The following is a 20,375-nucleotide window of genomic DNA, read 5'->3' on the forward strand; positions in this document are numbered from 1 at the left end:
ATGTTTTTATAAATGCATGTGTGTGTGTGTGTGTGTGTGTGTGTGTGTGTGTCTGTGTGCGCGCACGCGCTGGTGCACACACGCATACATACATACTCAGATGAATAAGAGCTGGTACCTGTAGAGACTAGAAGAGGTCTCTGGACCCCTTGGAGCTGGAGTTGTCAGTGGTTGTGAACCACCTGACCTGGTCTCTGGGAACAAAACTCGGGTCCTCTTAGCTGAGTAAAAGCCCTTACCCAGGCATGCCCCCGGTTCCAGGGTTCAAGTGAACCCAGAGGAAAACAGAAAAATAAAACAGAAAGAAAGAAAAGGCTAGAGAAGGGTGTGAAGAAAGCTAGGATCTAGAAAGCATCTTGGACCAACATTTGTCTCTCATCTTTCCAGCCGTGTTCTGCGGAGACCCAGGGGTCCCCCCTCGAGGGAGGAGAGAGGACCGAGGTTTCTCCTACAGGTCATCTGTGTCCTTCTCCTGCCATCCTCCTCTGGTGCTGGTGGGCTCCCCACGGAGGTTTTGCCAGTCAGACGGGACATGGAGTGGCACACAGCCCAGCTGCATAGGTGAGAGGGGCTGGGGGCAGCAGCCTGGCTGCTGGGCAGCTGTGATAGGAGTGAGTGATGGGACCCTGTCTTCGTGGTCTCACTTGTGGAGACGGGGGTCCTTCGCTGCTCTTCTTGGGATGGAGTGTAGAACAGCGAGAGCTCATTGACTAGGGAATGCAATGTCTGCGTGGCCCTCTGAGACAAGTGGGAAGCTCCGGAGACAGCTGTGTCCCTTCCATGGCCTGCAGATCAGAAGGAAGTGGGCAGTGAATGTGCTGGTGACCCTGTAATCTGTTTCTGTGTTTTGGTCCAGATCCCACGCTGACCACATGTGCCGATCCTGGCATGCCACAGTTTGGAATACAGAACAGCTCCCAAGGTTACCAGGTAATGAGCTCAAGCCAGCCTTCCGCTCTTCTGCCTTTCCCTGTCATCGTCAGCACCAGAGGCTGCACCAGAGGAAGCAGCACAGGGGGAGAAGGAGATCTCGGAAGGGGAGGAAGGAAATGTCCTGCAGAGCATCCTTCAGAAATGGAAGGTGCTGGCGTCCATCAGCCAGGCTGACATGGAACGTGGCAGCGGGTAGAGCCAGGAACAGCTCCCAGGAACCCCAGACTTGGAACAGGATGTTTGTGGAAATCAAAATACCAAAATAAGCAAGACACCCACACTCTAGCCACAGACCAGGCTCCTTGGGGCAGTGGAAGCCAGCCAGCTAGGCGTGAGGCAGGAGCCAGAGGGTCTCCCATCTGCAGGTAGGTCTTGCACATCTGCCTCAGAATGAACCCGAGGCAGCCTGGGTGACCCTGAGCAGAGCAAAGGAAGAAGTGAGGACAGGGTACGCTCAGGTCAGGACAGTGAGCTGGGACCCACGATAGCTGCTGAGCTAACTGGAATGATAGGCTGGGACCTGGTCAACTGGTATGTGTATGTACATACACATATACGTACACATACACACACATGTACTCATACATACACATACACACACACATATATATACATATACATACATGTGTGTGTATGTATGTACATGCACATGTACGTGGTATATATTTTCATATTCTCCTGTTCTCACCTAGGAAACATAAGCTGTCCCAGATGCTAGGGATAGGATGAATGGCTGGGCCCTGCTCTCCTGGGCCTGCCTGGCAACAGCAGCCAAGCAAACTAGATCACTTCTAAGAACACAGGACGCCACGTGGTGTCACGTGGAAGGGTGTGAACGGGCTGAGGCAATGCCTCAGGAATGGGAGTCAGGGAAGAGCCCTCCTAAAGGTGACATTTGAACTGTGGGCTTCATGACAAGAAAGCCCACCCAATTCAGGACAGGGTCCCATTCCTAACGGAGTAAATGTCCCCTATACAGGAGCACGGAGGCCGGGAACGGCTGAGCAGGGCGAGGTGAGGTTAGGGAGGCAGGCCAGCTGGGGCTGGCTGCAGTACTGCAGGAGGAGAGAGGAGCTAGAGAGCTCAGCTCGGTCTAAAAGGATCTTGATGCTGCCTGGGAGGGTTACACAGACTCCATGGCCCAAAAGTTCTGCTCATGGAAACATACCCCAGAAACATTCTTATACCTACTACCAAGCAACTCAAGTATGTTGTGCTCTCAGAATGGATTATTATACAGCTGAGAACATGAATGAACCCCAGATCTACATGACATGGGTACCATAGAAACATGCCATTGAAGGATAAAGATGCTATGAATATTAAAACAGTAAAAGCACATTCGCTTATTTCGACATGCATATAACACATACGATAGAACTTTTTTTGCAAGGCAAAGAAATTAAAAACACAAATTCAAGATAGCAGTTACCAAGGAGGCGCTGAGGAGTGGAACGGGGAGGGAGCAAACAGATGAGCCACCTGAGCCCGGTATTCCAGCCCCCGAGATGTGTGGTGGCTCCGAATTGCATCATACATACTTTTGCAAAGACAAACACATGGGCGTCCTGCAGGGCCTGAGGCCAAGTGCGTAGGCAAGGACAGAAACCTCAGTGGTGCAAAACAGAAGCATGAAAGATGCAGTCGAGAAGAACCTCTGCTGTCATGACTGGCTGCAAAGAGGGGGCAGCACTGTGGGGGAGCAGAGCCTTCAGGATGCATTGTTCTCACCTTGTGCTTCCCTAGAGCCCAGAGCCCCCATGGTAGCATTGGGGGACAAGGGCAGAATCAGCCTTAGCTTGAGGGTTTTGATTGAGCCAACTAGGCAGAGAAATGTGCCCAAAGTGTAGAGCCAAATGAGAAAGGCTGAGAGAACAGGTTGGGTGTGGAAGAAACCGGTGTAACGAAGAGTCTGAATCTGGCTTTGAGGGATTAGGACTCATGAACATTGGAACTGGGAGACATTACAGTCTGAATTGCATTGTGGGAAACTGACCTGCCCATCAAGCCAAATAAACAGAAGAGGCCAGTGACTCTTGGAGGATAGAGATGAGGACACAGCCAAACAAGAGAAGGCAGCCGTTCTGTCTGACAGAGTTTTCCAAAGCACAGATTCTCCACATCCGTAAAGGTCTCCAGTTCTTAGAAGGTAGTTTCACAGAAAGACCATTTAGTTTTGCATAAGTTCTTCACATTTTTAAAAAATGCTTTCAACTCCACCATCACATTTCAATGTCACAGATTTCCAGTGTCATTCTGGCACAGCAGCCGCCCTCACTTTATGCTCAGGGAGACTGGGGTTCAGTGTTCCATTCAAGGAGGAAATGCTCGCCCTAGCAGTGTGACCTCCCCGGTGAGGGCACTGATCCGGTCACAAGGCATACTTTCAGTCGGTCCCAAAGGACCGATAGGACTCAGCCAGGAGAGAAGCTTCATGGTGCCAACAGAGGCAACAGCTTGAGTTGGAGTTCTCCCCTGGGAAGTGAGTGACAGTGAGGCACTGCTAGGTGGAAGGTGACATGGGACACTTCTGTCCTTGTGGCAGGTTGGGAGCACGGTGCTATTCCGTTGTCAAAAAGGTTACCTGCTTCAGGGATCCACGACCAGGACCTGCCTTCCCAACCTGACCTGGAGTGGAACCCCACCTGACTGTGTCCGTGAGTGCCACCCCACCTGACCCCACCCTTCATCCACCGGCCCAGGATGGAGTGGTGGGATGTGCTCCCATCAGGACCAGTGTTGAGCTCTCTATAGTACTTTCCTTCTTGGGACATCACGGATATTTCTACACAAAAGCCTTCCTGGAATTTAAAGGCCATTCCCTAGACCTTAGCAAAGAATCAGTAATCGAGAGCCATTGAGAATGAAGAATTATGGAGGGGCAGGGTCGCGGAAACCTTGCAGACATGAGTCATTTGCTTAGGGTTGCAGATTGAGGTTCCCCGTGACTGGCTAAGCCATCATGCTAAAATATTCCTAAAGACCTTGAGTGTGAACTCGCAAAGAAGTGAAGGAGAGGAAGTCAGGCATGAAAGGGCAGAGATGGAAAGGAACAGGGTTCTACCTAGGGACAGGAGGTGGAAGAGAGGCCCCTCAAATGTGTCTGCTGCCTCTTCAAATCCCAGACTCCTCAGGCCTAATGTTGTCTTTGCTCTCATCACCCAGCCCACCACTGCAAACAACCAGAGACGCCCACACACGCCAATGTCGGGGCCCTGGACCTGCCATCCATGGGTTACACGCTCATCTACTCCTGCCAGGAGGGCTTCTCCCTCAGGGGTGGCTCCGAGCACCGTACCTGCAAAGCCGACGGCAGCTGGACAGGCAAACCGCCCGTCTGCCTGGGTGAGCCAGCCCTTTAGGGTGGGAGCTACGGAGGAAGGGGTTGGCAGGCACTGAGCAGGGCCAGGAGGAAGTCAACCCGTGCTTCTGACTGAAGTGTGGCTGAGGCAGGAGACCACTTCAGAACTGCTCACACATGTTCATGTTGACCCCACCGCCTGCCTTCACTTATGCAAACACACACCATCCCTTTCGCTTAAGGAAGCACACACCATTCTGCCCAGTTCCACCTAGCAGGCCTGAAGAGTGCCTGACTTTAGCCTCTCCTCCTGTGAGCCTTACTGTCACTTCTGCCAGGCCTGTCCTGGGCATGGGGTGATGGTCTGTCCTAAAGTGTTCACAACAAGGCACATTATCATGTTACAGGCATGATCTGTGCCCTGGGGTCACTTGCCAGAGTCTCCAGGCCCATGACAGGGGGAAATGGGAATAAAGATATTTTGAGAAAGTGCTGTCAGGGAAATGCACGAGAGCTGAGGGAAAAATCCCAAAGCCCTGGCCAGCAGCACCATGGCTCTGTGTACGTCATTTACACAGCACCGGCCTCTCTGTGGTGATAATGAAGCAAAGCTCTTCCTTACCTGGCTCTCCCAGGTGTGTGAAGCCCAGGCAGGGGACTCTGTCAACCATTTCCTTCTGTCCATTCACCCTGGTGTGGCTTTCTGCAGCCTCTACTCTCCTGACACACTTGGTATTTTAAAATTTGTTGTCATGTTAACATGTCACCACCATATGTGGAAGACTTAGAAATAATGAATGCTTGAAAGAGACGCTGATTATCACAACCTGATCGGTGGAACTAACGACCCCTTGAGGAGCCAAGAGATGCGCTGAATGCTGGGAATGAGGAGGAGGTCACTGAAGGGGAGGGCAGGAGCCAGGGAGGACTACCTCAGGAATGTCATGTGTGGTATATGCTACGGTATGTGTTTGTGGTGAGGATATATGGTGTGCTGGGGGGTGAGTATGGTGTGTGTGTGCTTATTGTGAGGTTTGTGTGTGTTTGTGTGTTTATTGTGAGTTTTGTGTGTGTGTGTGTGTGTGTGTGTGTGTAGTATTTGATATATGTGTGCAGTTTATATGGTGTGGGCTATGTGTGTGAGAAAAAAGAGAGATGGTATGGGGTATAGGGTTGTTGTGTGTGTGACACATGGTGCAGTGTGTGTGTTATATGTGGTATGAGGTATATGTGTGAGAAATATGATGTGCGGGTATATGGTGTGTCTTAGTCAGGGTTTCTATTCCTGCACAACATCATGACCAAGAAGCAAGTTGGGGAGGAAAGGGTTTATTTGGCTTACATTTCCATACTGCTGTTGATCACCAAAGGACGCAGGACTGGAACTCAAGCAGGTCAGAAAGCAGGAGCTGATGCAGAAGCCATGGAGGGATGTTCTTTACTGGCTTGCTTCGCCTGGCTTGCTCAGCCTGCTCTCTTATAGAACCCAAGACTACCAGCCCAGAGATGGCACCACCCATAAGGGGCCCTCCCCCCTTGATCACTAATTGAGAAAATACCTTACAGCTGGATCTCATGTAGGCATTTCCTCAACTAAAGCTCCTTTCTCTGTGATAACTCCAGCTGTGTCAAGTTGACACAAAATTAGCCAGTACATGGTGTATGTGAAAAAGAGAGAGAGGGTATGTGTATGTATGATATGCAGTGTGAGGGGTGTGTGTGTGTGTGTTTGTGTGTGTGTGTGTGTGTGTGTGTGAGAGAGAGAGAGAGAGAGAGAGAGAGAGAGAGAGAGAGAGAGAGAGATGTGGGCTGTGTGTCTGGGGTGTATGTTGTGGTATGAGGTATATGGTATGGGATGTGTGTGTAGTATGTGGTATGAGAATATGTGGTATATAGTACGGTATACATGTGGCATGTGTGTGGATATGTGTAAGCTGTGGTATGAAGGGTGTATGGTATAGTGTATATGTGGTGTGTGTGTGTGTGTGTGTGTGTGTTCAAACAAGCCATGGACAGAGAGGTTGTTGGGCACTGTGAACCACACTGCAGTGAACCCAAGCGTGAGGCTCATCTCCAGCATGGTGGATTCAGTTCCTTTGAGATACACCCAGGAGTAGGATTGCTGGATCAGATGATAAATCTATTTTTAGTTGTCCTTAACTATTTCAAGATCATGCCAGATTCTGCTGTTCTTACTTAATACAGTAACAAAGAACCGCATAAACATGTACACCTCTGTGCCCCATCTGATACTCCAGTAACTGTGACTGACGTGTCTGATTCCCTCGTTTGTCTGTGCACCATGCTTTTCTGAGATGGGTGTGTAACATCACTATCCTCGTAGGAGAGGATGAGTCCAGTGCATGACCTCAGAGCATGTTCACCTAACTTCAGGCAGGCGGCCACCATCAGTTTCCCTCAACAATGTGAACCAGAGGCTGACCCTATTTCTTCCCCTTGCCTTTCCCAGCAGAGGTCCGGCCCAGCGGGAGACCCATCAACACAGCCCGGGAGCCTCTGCTTACCCAGGCCTCAGGTAGGCAGAGTCCAGATTGCTGGCTCACGAAACTGGCGCTGCCTCTGCCATGCAGTTAGCCAGTTTCAAACACACAGGTCCCGTGCCCAGTGGGAAGGAATGGAGACCTTCCACAGACACCAAGGCAATTCCCTGCCAGCTCCTAAGACAGGCAACATCAGGAGGAAGGGAGCCTTAATGAGAAGCTTCATCAGAAGAGAAAACCCAGACCCTCAGAAAAGTGACTGGGGCCCTGAGCTCTGAAGTCACTGGGTAGCGCAGCCATTCCTGGCACAGCCCCCACCAGTGTGTGCTCCCAAACCCAGAGACTCTGATCCTTCTCAAGGAGCTTCCTGGTCACTGGGACCTCTTCAAAATGTCTTTAAGAATGTCGCATCCGGAACTGCACACAGAACCACAGGTGTGGCTTGGCCAGTGCAAAATGATTGCAAACCCTGCTGTCCTGTCGGACCGTCTACTTTTATTGCCATGCTTATGATTTCCACTGCTGTAACAAAGACTGTATCCAGTTCAATTAGGAAGACAAAATGTTTATTTTAATTCGCAGTTCTGGTGGCCAACCCAAGACTGGTTGGCTTTGAGGCTGGTGGTGGGGTGGTAAATGTCATGGTGGGAGCACATGGTGGAGAAAGCCCACTCACCTTACAGTTGTATGAGAGACAAAGGGGAAGATAAAGTGACCGGGGCTCCACAATTCCCTTCAATGGAATGCCCTACTGACCTAAACGCTCCTGCCCCACTTCCTAAAGTTTCCACTACCTACCCCTCACCTCCCACCTCCCAAGAGTGTCACGCTGGGGACTAAGCTTTATAGTGGACTAATGGGGGAACCTTCCAGATCCAAACGGTAGTGTACCTCGGCATGTATGTTTAAGTTCTATAGGTTGGGTTCAGGGGTCATTTTAGTCCTTGACCAGCTATGTCTATTGACAATTGAGCTTCACGTCAATTAAATACTGTTGTTAGGATAAATAGGGAGGGGAAATCTTGCCTTAAGGCAGTGGTTCTCAACTTCCCTAATGCTGCAACCCCTCGATTCAGTTCCTCATGTTGTGATGACCCCCCAACCATAAAATCATTTCAATGCTACTTCATAACTGTAATTTTGCTACTGTTGTAAATGGTAATGTAATGTAGGTATCTGAAATGCAGGATCTCTAATATGCAGCCCCCGAAGCGGTTGTAACACCCTGTTTGAGAGCCACTGCCTAAGAAGGCTGCTACAGAGATGAATGGTTTAATAGCCACACTTGCCAGGGAGCAGGGAGCTTCTACACTCTCACACTGTGTATGCTATTGGAAGTATTGGAGTACCTAGCCATTGTAGCATTGAAGACCTAGAGTGACCCTGATGCGCAGGTGGAATGGCCCCCACTAGCAGAATAGAGCTGCAGGCCCCGGGGGGGGGGGCATTGGGCTATACACAGACGGCCTAGTCTCCAGTTGAGAGGCTGAACCCTGGGACCCGGTGGTGATAATTCACCTACATGGGACGGAAGGAGTTATCTCATGTCTCCTGGACCCTGGCTCCTGTTGAAGTTACTGCCCCCACAGCCCCCCACAAGAGAAGCATGGCTTTTAGTCATGTAGGCAATGTCCTAAGCTTCTGACCTTCAGGCTAAACTCCTCAGTTACCTAGCAACAGAAAAGATAGCAGCAGACTTTAAAGGGGGCTGTTTGGCCCCTCCTCACTCTCTTACTTTCACTCCTCTCTCTGTCTTCTCTCCTCTCCTCTCTCTTCCTCTCTCTCCCTCTTATTCTCTAGCCTTTCTTCTCTCTCTCCTTTCCCCTTTCTTTCCTCTTGGCCATGGCCGGCCTCTCTCTCTCTTTTACCTTCTCTCTTTCTCCCTGCCTTTCTATAATAAAGCTCTGAAACCATAGACAGTCTCTGCTCATCAAGGCCCATTGCGCTTGGAGGATGGGATAGGCTTTCTCCTAATGAGCCATTTCTAATCTCCCGATGGAAGGCCTTCCTGTGCTCCAGTCAAAGTCTGCTGTGCTCACTCTCGCCTGTGTGGGAAGCTCTCCTCCCTAAGCCCTCTCTCCCATAACCCCGGGGCAACAGGATGTTTCCCCGGGGTTCCCCAGGTCAGGGGCTGCCCCTTCTCCACCACCCTCCCCTGTCCAGTGGATCAGAGGCTTAGATGCCCACCCAGGGCCGAGTGGAAAGCATCTGGCAGCCCTCCCGCATCCACCTGCCCAGAGCATAGGTGGGAAGTGGACTATCCTCCCTCTCCCTCCTTCCCCTAGGCCCCTTTTAGTTCCCACAGGTCCCAAGTGAGGAAGCTGGTCTCTGGTACTTGATGAAGCCAGCACACATGGATGAAGGTTCTACGTAGGCACCACTTGACTCTTCTGTGTTCAGTGCGCTGTGTAGGACTCTCTTCTGTGTTCAGCGCGCTGTGTAGGACTCTCTTCTGTGTTCAGCGCACTGTGTAGGAGCTCTCTTCTGTGTTCAGCGCGCTGTGTAGGAGCTCTCTTCAGCAGTGATACTTGGCCATTGGTTTGTGGAACGCAACCTACAGACTTGGCAACAGATTGGGTTATCTGAGGATTCCAATGAGACCCCTTTGGTTGACGACTTCTGGTATTGAAAGCTTCATTTGGTGACATGAGTTGGCCAGTTGGGTCTCTGTGTTCCCCCATTATTGGGCAAATTCATTTAGATTGCTTTCATATTTGTATGTAGTTTGGAAAGTTTCTATTGTTTTAGGTTTCCACGCTCCCCCTCAGGTGGCACTTAACTTTAGCTGTCTTTTCCCATATCTCCTTCCTCATTCCCCACTTGATCCTCTCATTCCAAACCCCCACCCATCCATAATTATCTTTTCTATTTTCTTTCCTAGGGAGCTCTATCTGTCTCCCAAGTCCTTGTCCGTTCTCTATACCTAATCTTTGTGCTTCTGACTTAGTTATCATTGACTTAACAGCTATTATCTACATATAAGCAAATATATTTACATTTCATTCTTAGACACATGTGTGTGAAGCACAATATGAAGTTACCCTTTGCATGTATGTTGTAACATAACTACATGAAGCTAATTAACACACATTACCTCACTTAGAATATTTTAAATATGCTTTATAAGCATGTTTAAAATATACTGTATATTATTAACCTAAGTCAAACGCTGGGCAGTAGATCACTAATGTCCTTCCTGACTGGCTGGAACTTTGTCCCCTTTGACCATGTGTCTACACCCCCAATCCCACTTCTTTCTACTCCCTGCTCCTAAAGTGTGACATCTTAGCTTGGTCTGTAAGTGACACCTCTCAATAACCTTTTTCCCTCTGGCTTATTTCCTGTAGCATCATGTCCCCCAAGTTCATCCATGTTATCACAAAGCAAAGGATTTTCCTTTTTTAGGGGTGAATGGTATTTCATAGTTCAGTCCATTTTCTTTATCCATCCACCCACAGACACTGCAGTTATCATAATTTGACTGCTGCGAGTAGTTGCAATGAAGGTGGGCATACAGATGTCCCTTCTATATGCCAGTTTCCGTTCCCTCCACCAGTACTCTAAGACACAAGAGGACCGCAGTCACCAGAGTGCCTTACCATCACCCCCACATCAGACATGAGTCTTCATCTATAATCAGTCACCAGGTTGTCTGTCCCTGGCTGTCCCAACATCCAAAGTCTAACGCACACATTCTTCATCCCTCCAGTTCCAGGTGATGTTTTTGCCAAGAACTCCTTGTGGAAAGGGGCCTATGAATACCAGGGGAAGAAGCAGCCAGCCATGCTTAGAGTCACCGGCTTCCAGGTAGCCAACAGCAAGGTCAATGCCACCATGATCGACCACAGTGGGATAGAACTGCATTTGGCAGGTAAGGAGGCAGCCATGTGTCTGAGAGCAGGGCAGGTTCAAGGGTGACAGTCACACACCTCAGCCAGGATGGATCAGGTCACAGTATCATAGGGTCAGGTGGGGCTCAGACTGGAGACAGAGACAGAGAGACAGAGACAGAGAGACAGAGAGACAGAGACAGAGAGACAGACAGAGACAGACAGAGACAGAGAAACAGAGACAGACACAGAGAGACAGAGAGAGAGAGACAGAGACAGAGAGACAGAGACAGAGAGAGAGACCAACTACAAAAAAAAACAAATAAAACAAAACAAATAAATTAACTAAAGAAAAATACTTTTCAAGCATAATCAGAATGAAAAAGCAAACACAGAATGTGATTTCTCACAAACTCCAGCTCCAGTATTGACAAATCCCACCATAGTTTAAACAGTTCCAGGGAAAGCTGGGCAAGTCCTAGCAAGACCCTTGAAAATTATCGTATTCTTAGACATTTTGCCATATGAAATGGAAACAGGAAAAGTTTTTAAGATTATAAACAATGTTCACTTTAGAATTATATTTATATTATAAAATGCTAAAAAAACAGAGCATTTCCCCAGAATAAAATGTAAGTGGTTTCATCATATCATGTCTCCAGATAAAAAAATACCAGTTTGAGGGCTGGGGAAATGACGTGGTGGTTAAGACCACTGGCTACTCTTGAGGAAGACCCAAGTTTGGTTCTCAGCACCCACATAAAGGCAGCTCCTTCTGGTCTTCACACACACCTGCACATATGTGCATGCACACACACACACACACACACACACATACACACACACATATAAAATGATAAATGAAACTTTAAAATAAATGCCAGTTTAGTAGTGAATATACCCATCAGAATACATTGTACCTCCAAGTTTTAAAGTAATAAAAACTATATTCATAAGAAAGAAAACGCATTCCACAAAAGCATTCACAGCAGCAATTTCCTTTCTCTTGGCACTTTAAAATCATGTGTAGTTGTGGGCACCACTGTAAGTTACCATGGTGACTAGTAAGACCAGAAGAGATCTCTTTTTATCTTCAAGCATCTCTTTGTAAAGTTTGTTCAGGTTTCAACTTTTGTGTAATCAGAAAACAAGTGTCTTCTTGACTAGACAGATGAATTGCTGAACGAATTAATTTGCTTACACACAGCCCATGTGTGATCATGATCCCCCATACACACAGTCCTATTCAATCATTTGTTCTGATAAAAGACACACACTCCCACGTGTGTCTGCTGTTCTGTGTTCATAGACTTGTAAACAAGCGTTCCTATACATTGGTGATCAGATCAAAATACACAAAATCATATTCCATTTTAAAACCTTTAAGCCGGGCGTGGTGGCGCACGCCTTTAATCCCAGCACTCAGAAGGCAGAGACAGGCAGATTTCTGAGTTCGAGGACAGCCTGGTCTACAAAGTGAGTTCCAGGACAGCCAGGGCTACACAGAGAAACCCTGTCTCTAAAAACAAAATCAAACAAAAATAAAACCTTTAAATTGTATGTATGTATTCATGTGTGTGTATATGTATGTATGTATGTATGTGTTTGTTTATGTGCATGTACACATGCCACACAACATGTGTGTGGGCATCAGTGGGCAGCTTTTGGGAGGAGGTCTTAGCAATGGAGCTCCATCATTAAGCCTGCTGACAGGTGCCGTGCCTCACTGAGTCATTTCGCCAGTCCCACAAAAATCATACTTTTGCCCAAACATATAAAAACAGAATCACAGCCTTTAGCTATTCAGTTATGAGCGTGCATCTTCACATTCCTGCACACATTCACGTTCAACCACATACAAGCACATGCACCAACATGTGTACAGGGGACATTTACACCAGTGTCCACACGGGAGTGTCATGCCCATGACACCCACAGATGTGGATTTTGAGAACGTACGTAGAGTTTCAAATATAACCTACTTTCTTTCTCTAGGAAACTATAAAAAGGAAGATTTCCGCCTCCTGCTTCAAGTCTACCAGGTCACAGGGCCTGTGGAGAGCTTTGTGAATAAGTTCAAAGATGACCACTGGGCGTTAGATGGCCATGTAAGTGAGGCTAATTGCTCTTCACCAGGTCTTGCACCCCACCCCTGTTCCCAGACTCCTTGCAGAGAAAGGATATTGGGGTGTGGAAACTACTGAAGTTGCCTGGAAACCTGGGGAATTCTGGTCAGCTGCTGGACTGGGGAAAGCGGGGTTCAAAGAGGTTTGAAGACTCAGAGTCAAGAGCCACCACGTCTGAGAGGAATGTGTGAGCTCCACAGTCAGCACAGAAAGCAGGGGTCGGGAGTATGAGAGTGAAGTTCATGGTGCCACAGGTGTGGCCTGGGAGAAGGTGAATCCCCAGTGACTCCCTGGGATATGTGTTCAAGCTGGAGATATGGACTGTAGGTTGCTCAGCACGGCTTGGGATTCCAGGACACAGGGCTAACTGGTGGTGTGCTGTGGCTGAGAGATTCTGCTTGGTAGACCCACAAAGAGAAGCCATGTGGCTTCTCCAGGGGCTGGAGCCTGCAGATCGTTCATTCCCTGCTGTACCCAGGATGTCTGTGGATCCCTTGGGGGATCCGGTACCGGTAAAGCTGAGAAGGAATAACTGATTCAGTAGTGACAGGAACAAGTGGTTCAACCAGGCCAGGAGGATCAGCAGATGTACGTAGACAAAGCTCAAAGCTGGGACCCGGAGTGGGAAGTGCAGGCCAAGGGAGGGGAAGGATAAAGCTGTGGGTCCGGGAGCAGCTGGCAACCATTGGGGTCCCTTCTTCAGCAGACCAGGATCTACCTGAGGGAACGTGTGAAGACATTAGACAAAGGGCACCCCTGGAGCTGGAGCGTGGGTTTTGGGGGGTATACCTGCAGCATCTTCAAAGCATACTCCAGCTGCTAAGAGGACAGGCCAGCTGTTGGAACATCATGAGGGTCAGGTGTAGGGGGATGCCGATGAGTCATGTCCCAGCCACTACCTCAGAAACCAACATCCTCTGGAACGGCCAGGAACTCTCCAGAATGCTCATCTCTTCCCTCGCAATTCTGCTGGCAGTCCGCAAGTCAGTGTTCATCATGGTTTGCTCTTACGACTCCATGTGCCCAAAGCCTACGAAAAGACTGAGCTGAGGACCTCACTATGTTACTCGGACCTCACAGTGTGGTGTACATGACATCCCACAGATGGGAACTGAAGCATGACGCAGTGTGAGCAGCAGGAACCGAAGGACACAGACCGTGTCTCATACTTTAGCTCCCAGCACTGGGGAGTTGTAGACAGGAGGAACGGCAGTTTGTGGCCATCTTTGGCAATATAGAGAAGTTCAAGACCCGCCTAGGTTACTTGAGATCCCGCCTCAAAAATCCAGAAAAAGAAAAGAGAAAAAAACCCACACTCCCCCCACCGACACACACACACACACACACACACACACACACATGCCAGCTCTGCTCTGGCATGGCAGGAGTTCCAGAATGTTCTAACATGCCTTGTCCTCCTTTCTCTCTCTCTTCCTCCCTCCTTCCTCCTCTGTTCCCATCTCCCTCCCCCACTTTCTCCCTCCTCCTCCTGCCCATTTCTGCTGTTACAGGTTTCCTCAGAGTCTTCCGCAGGCACCTTCGTCTACCAAGGCTCCGTCAAGGGCCAAGGCTTTGGGCAGTTCGGCTTTCAAAGACTTGGTAACTAGCAGTGTGAGCCAGGGGGTGGGGGGAGGAGCTGTATCCTAGTGCAGGAAGGAAACTGGTGAACGTCTCTACCTGAAGCAGGATTTCTTAAGTTCATCTGGGTCTGTATTACCTGAAGACTCAGACAGAAGCTGCAGTAGCTCCAAGAACAGATGCTAGACTGGCACTCAGCCTCGGGTTGCCATACTGGCCATCGGGCACTACGGGCATCACCCCTGCCCAGAGGATCAGGGAGTTGCCGAAGTATCCCTGTAACGTCATGGCTTCCTTAGCATTTCCCCAGAGGGCGTGGAATTCCCTTATGTCACAGACAAAAGACCCAAACACTATGGAACCTTCTCCTGTCTGTCCTGTCTCAGGACTGGACTCCACACACTTGGGCATGATCACTCCAGAAACAGGTCCTGTCCCAGGGGCTTGGACTCACATAGGACAGGGTTCTAGCTTCTCAGGAACAATAAAGGAAAGATGGGGACAACCATGTGTCCCTGAAAGCCACCTCTGTATCCCACGTACTATGACCTCCCATTCCCAGGGCCCCTGCCTACCAGGCCATCCTCTACCTTCTCCGACAGCTCTCCCCTCCAGAAAGTTCTCTCTTCAGTCAGCTCAGATCTACTTGTGGCACCTCTTCCTCTCTAACCCTCCACACAGCCATCTCAGCTTTGCTCTCGAGGATCCCACATGTGGCGGTCCTCACACCTCCTGGCACAGACCCAGGACCCTCAGTCCAGTAGTCAGAAGATCCCAGCAAACATAGCCAATTCTCTGTTCCCTGTTGGTCCCCAGCCCCTCAGTTAGGTGGCCCTTCATGGGGAGCCAATGGAGTGAGTGGTGAGCCTTCATATACCCCAACTCATTCCTGCCATGGCAATCCAACCTCACTGTGACACACACACACACACACACACACACACACGCACACACACATACACATATATACCCCCCCACACACACACACATACACACACACACATATATACCATGGCTCTACCTGATGAAAGCTTTCATCTAATAACAGGCTTTGATGGCCAAGAAAAGCGTAGAAACTTCAAAAGAACTTCATCCTTTGAAGGTTGTGTTCAGAGATATGATGTCAGGTTCATCTGCTACCTATCTTCCCTGGGACACCCCCACCCCCACCCCCAGGGATAGCTGTGTTCCAGGCACAGTCCTCTGGACACAATGTGACCAGAGGCAAATTCGCATGGGCCTCCCGGGAACTCTCTGAGAGCGCGTGAGGCAGGCAGCCGCTGTCTGGGCACAGGCTTCTGCCAGCTGAGCTAGAGCAAGTGACAGTACCTGCCGCTCTGCAGCAGGGTCGAGTGGCCGGCAGGGAGCATCACCTCGGGGTGAGTCTGTGACTTGAGTGGTATGCTTTGGCACTTTGCAGACCTCAAGCTGTTGGAGTCAGATCCCGAGTCCATCGGTCGGCACTTTGCTTCCAACAGCAGCTCAGTGGCCGCCGCCATCCTGGTGCCTTTCATCGCCCTCATCATCGCCGGATTTGTCCTCTATCTCTACAAGCACAGGTACTGGGAAGGCCAAGGTCAGGGGGCCTAGCTGTGACCCAGACCCAGTACCCTGAAAGCAGAGGCCAGGGAGAGCAACTGTGTATCCAGACCTAGTACCCCGAAGGCAGAGGCCAGGGAGAGTACCCAGCCCAGCCCAGCCCACCCAGCAGACTCAGATTAATGTAAACTTTCTAAAGGGAGAAAGGACCCCTCTCCTCTCTTGCTTTGGATCCTGTGTTATCTTTGAATTCAAGGTCACTGTCTCCTATTCTCAGGAGAAGACCCAAAGTCCCATTCAATGGCTATGCTGGCCACGAGAACACAAACGTGCGGGCCACATTTGAGAACCCCATGTATGACCGCAACATCCAGCCCACAGACATCATGAGCAACGAGGCGGAGTTCACAGTCAGCACAGTGTGTACTGCGGTATAGCCCCCAGGCCTGGCTGCAGCTGCCACCGCCACCGAGTGCCCCGCTGCCAGCAGCCGGTGAGATTGGGGGGCTGGAGAGGGTGGGAGACAGACCGGCTCTGCAGGGGACATAGTGACCTGTGTATACACTGCTCCTGCACACAGGGGCACCCCACCACCACCACAGGCATGGAGAGCTGGCCAGTAGTATTAAGACCCTTACTGAAGATGAGAAACTGAAGTTAAGCATGTGTACGTTAACAAACTTGAACAAGGCCATGTATCTAAGAAGAGTGGGTCAGAATCTGAACTGCAGTAGGAAAGCTGACCCACAAGGGAATAAAAGATACAACCCAAAAGAAGCCAGGCAGGTGTGGCAAACCACCTGTTGGGGAAGTAGAGAGAGGAGGTGTCAGGAGCAAGATGGCGGCCAGACTAGTTGACGTGTGAAGGTACCAGAATCAACATCTGGCCTCCACACACAGGCATGCATGCATGAGCACTGCACTTTGTGTTGTCCGTGCATATGCAAACATACAGACGTGACACACACACACACACATGCACACACATGCATGCACACACACATACACGTGTGCACTTGTGCACGAACATGTGCGCGTGCACACACACACACACACACACACACACACGGGGAGGTGGGTGGGTAATAAATGCTCTGCCACTGTGCACACTCCCTACACATTCCCATCCCCAGTTGGAGAAGACTAAAATCCAAAAGCGAAAGACAGAACCAACTGATGCCCTTCTGTTCTTTCCTCCTGCTTGGCTTTGCCTCTTTGCCACCCCGCCCCCACCCTTCCACTCCTGTTCCCACTCCCACCTCACCCCTCCTCCCTCTCTTCCACCTCCCTGCTGTGGTCTGTTGGTTCCCAGCTCCCCCCAGGGGGCAGGAAAGGAGCTCCCCTGAGCACAGCGCCCAGTGCCCATCTTCGTCTGTCCCTCCGCCTACGTCTGCCACTGCTGGGTCTCAGGCCCTTGCCCGCCCTGCCTCCATCTGTGCTCGTCACCCTGGAGAGGACTCCACGATGCCCTGCGTGGGGCAGCAGAGGAAGAGGGGCTGCAGCTAGAGGGAGGCGGATGGATGCAGACAGCAGAGTGAATTATGGGTGTGCACAGGAGCACACACAGCCTCTCCTTCACTGTGTCCTACAGAAGAGACCACAGAGGCTTACAAAAGGGAAGCGTGTGTGTGCACGTGCGTGGGTGCATGGGTGGGTGTGGGTGTGTATTGCGTGTGTGTGAAAGATGCCCTAGACACTGTTCCCCAAAAACCTAGAGGAAATGATGGCATCATTACCTCTCAAACCAACGTGTCCCCATGTGTGGGGACACAGAGAATGAGTAAGAAGGTCACATCTCATGGGAGCTAGCATGCAGAAGCCACCTGGCTGCAGGGGTGGCCCCATTTGCACATCGATAGCAAGGATTACCTGGAAGAAAAGGGGGGACATTCTTCAGATATAATTAGGTAATCAATGCAATTGCTTTTTAACCATACTGGCACTGGGTTCTAAACCCAGTGAATTAAAAAGTCATTTGGCGTCCTGGGCATCTTTGGAAAAGAAGGGTAAAGTCATGGTGGAGTGGGGGATACAGCAGGAGTCTGGCTCAGGGGCCTGGCATCACATCTGGCTGTCAGCTGGCCGAGATAAGAGACAAAGACCTCTACAGACCAGACAGCACACCCTGGAGAGGACAGGAGCAAACCAGCCCTGCCTCCCAAAAGGTGGCAGCCACCGCTTGCTGACTTATTCTCCGTGCCTGACTCTGTACATGTCATTTCTAATTCTTCAAACACCACCAAAGCAGGACTCACTATTTCTATTCAGGGGTCAGGGAAGATGGACGCATGAGCCACAAAGTACGCCGGAGATGGAAACATGAATCTCTCTGACCCTAACGTCTGCCGCACCTGCTGCCAGAAAACCCAGGTCTACAATGGGCACCAAAGGCAGGAAGGGAGGGGTGTATCAACAAGAGGATGTGTGTGTCTAATCTGGATGCTGCCATCTGTGCCTGGGCAGCACCAGATCAAGCACCCAGTGCCCCAGCCTCCTGAATTGGTGCTTGCCCCTTGGCTTCCACCAGCCCGAAACCACAGCAGAGGACCTGGCAGCTCCTTAATCAAGAGAACGGAGCAAAACTCCCCTTCTCTCCAGCTCCTGGCGGGTGTCTTGGAGTCATTTAGGCCAGTGTTTCTCAACCTGTGGATCACGACCCCTTTGTGGGTTAAGTGACCCTTTCACAAGGGTCACCTAAGACCATCCTGCATATCAGATATTTACATTATAATTCATAACAGTAGCAAAATTACAGTTATGAAAAGGCAACAAAAATAATTTTATGTTGGGGGGGTCACCACCATGTGAGGAACTATATTAAAGGGCGGCAGCAATAGGAAGGTTGAGAACCACTGAATTAGACAATGTCACTGTGTTTAGGTCATTAATGAATTCCTTATGAGTGTGGTCGGGAAGCTCATGAGTTTAGAAATCAACTTAATGACATTTAGATTCACTTCTTCCGTGTCTTACGGAAGGTCCCCATGAGCATACACCCCTGCTTCTGTGTGAACGGCAGTCTCCGACGCTTGTAGGACATACTGAAATAACAAATAGAATGTGTGTGGGGATGGACGGGGAGAGCCGTGCAGTTCACAGGAACAATTAAAAGATCTCAATGAGGGACAGGCTGAAGTGAGGGGGGTCTCCATTTCCAGCAGGTGCATCGAAGACCACAAGGGCAGGCCCACTCCTGCCCACACACCCTTTGGCCCTCTGGGACTCAGCATCCCTGCATCCGGTGGGAGAGGACCAGTCTAGACAAACTTGTTCATGCCCACTCTGCCCTTGGTGGTGAATGCAGGAGGTTTTCCGGCTCCTTCCCCCCTCCTCCCCAGAGCTAGCCCAGCCCTGCCTCGCTCCTCCCCTCCCCACTGTGTGTGCTTGGGAGGTCCCAGGAGACACTCAAGGAGCAAAGGCTGGTGGGCACCCAGCATCTGCTGTGTGTCACCCTCTCTCTGGCTTTGGGCACTTTCTCTTCATCCCCAGAGGCTCAGTAGAGAGCTAGGCAGATTAAGCCCTTCACCCACCATCCCTGTAACTACCACCTCCATCCCACGAGGAAAAAAAAAAAAGNAAAACAAAAACAAAAAAAAAAATCTTTTGTACAGAGATATATTTTTATTATACAAAGTTTGTACAGTACCAAAAAAGTCAGAAAAAAAAAAGGTGTACATTTTTTTTCATTATTGTAGGTAAATGGTGTGGGAGCCTTTTTTTGTAAATGTAATAAAATGTATAAATATGGTTTTTCAGAAAGCATCCCGTGCTGTAAATATGTAATCTACCCCCCTTCTCGGCTTGTCTGCAGTCTATGCATTTAATTTATCTCTCTCTGTATATGAGGCTTCCCCTGGGGTTCTGCATTATGGTACTTTCCGGAATTTGAAAGCAATTTTAAATTTTTTGAATTCAAATAAAATATAAATTTTTGCATTGGTTTTCTTACATTTTTACTGCTTCTTTCATGGCTGGGGGCAGATGTTCTCTGATGAGGAGGAGATAGGGTTTGACTGTGGGGGTCAGGCTCCACGGATCCCAGGCTGTGGGGAGTCTTCCGGGTAGGACAGTCTCTAAAGGAAGTTGTCATCTTGTGTGGAAAGCACCCCCAAGTGACCTTCGGCCTCCTGGCCTCATGTCTGCACTGAACTTAGGTCCAACTTCCCCTCTTCAGTGGCCCAGTGTAAGCCAGCTTTCCCATTTGGTCTGGTATTTACCCTCTAGCCACTGAGAGCCAGCAGGATGGGCTGAGCCTTGCCTCTGAACCTCCCTCAGTTTGCCAGGGTTCACGGTCAGAAGGTGTCATGGGTGAAACAAGCCCCATTGCAAAGGAGATGGCTCAGGACAGACTCCTGCCTGGGTTATCAGAAAACCGGCAGGTAATTTCTCACTACCCCCAAACACCAGGATGAAGCAAGAGTTCCATAAATCTAAGGGCACAGAGAGAGGGGCAAGCTAACCTATGGTGCCAGAGACCAAAGCACACCAGCCTCACCACCCCCTCTGCACAAGGGAAGAAGGTACCTGTGGTTTGAAAACAAAACGTCGCCCCACCCCCACTTATACA

The 20,375-nt window shown here is 49.8% G+C and overlaps 1 protein-coding gene across 3 annotated transcripts in view; it reads left to right on the plus strand.

Annotated features, from left to right (window-relative positions):
* Positions 1 to 19,737, plus strand: part of Csmd2 (CUB and Sushi multiple domains 2) — a 553,245-nt gene extending 533,508 nt beyond the window's left edge. For 2 of the 3 annotated variants that reach the window (XM_029539695.1, XM_029539696.1), the window contains 11 exons: positions 388 to 561; positions 857 to 930; positions 3,479 to 3,590; positions 4,099 to 4,278; positions 6,705 to 6,770; positions 10,445 to 10,606; positions 12,561 to 12,673; positions 14,203 to 14,290; positions 15,690 to 15,828; positions 16,086 to 16,301; positions 17,121 to 19,737. In XM_029539695.1, coding sequence (XP_029395555.1) covers positions 388 to 561; positions 857 to 930; positions 3,479 to 3,590; positions 4,099 to 4,278; positions 6,705 to 6,770; positions 10,445 to 10,606; positions 12,561 to 12,673; positions 14,203 to 14,290; positions 15,690 to 15,828; positions 16,086 to 16,245 — 1,268 coding nt within the window. In that variant the 3' untranslated portion in view covers positions 16,246 to 16,301; positions 17,121 to 19,737. The remainder of the gene's footprint in view (positions 1 to 387; positions 562 to 856; positions 931 to 3,478; positions 3,591 to 4,098; positions 4,279 to 6,704; positions 6,771 to 10,444; positions 10,607 to 12,560; positions 12,674 to 14,202; positions 14,291 to 15,689; positions 15,829 to 16,085; positions 16,302 to 17,120) is intronic. The other variant, XM_021199594.2, reaches the window with a different exon arrangement.
* The last annotated feature ends 638 nt before the right edge of the window (positions 19,738 to 20,375 follow it).

Source organism: Mus pahari, chromosome 6 (assembly GCF_900095145.1).
Source record: "Mus pahari chromosome 6, PAHARI_EIJ_v1.1, whole genome shotgun sequence".
In the NCBI taxonomy this organism is placed as follows: domain Eukaryota; kingdom Metazoa; phylum Chordata; class Mammalia; order Rodentia; family Muridae; genus Mus; species Mus pahari.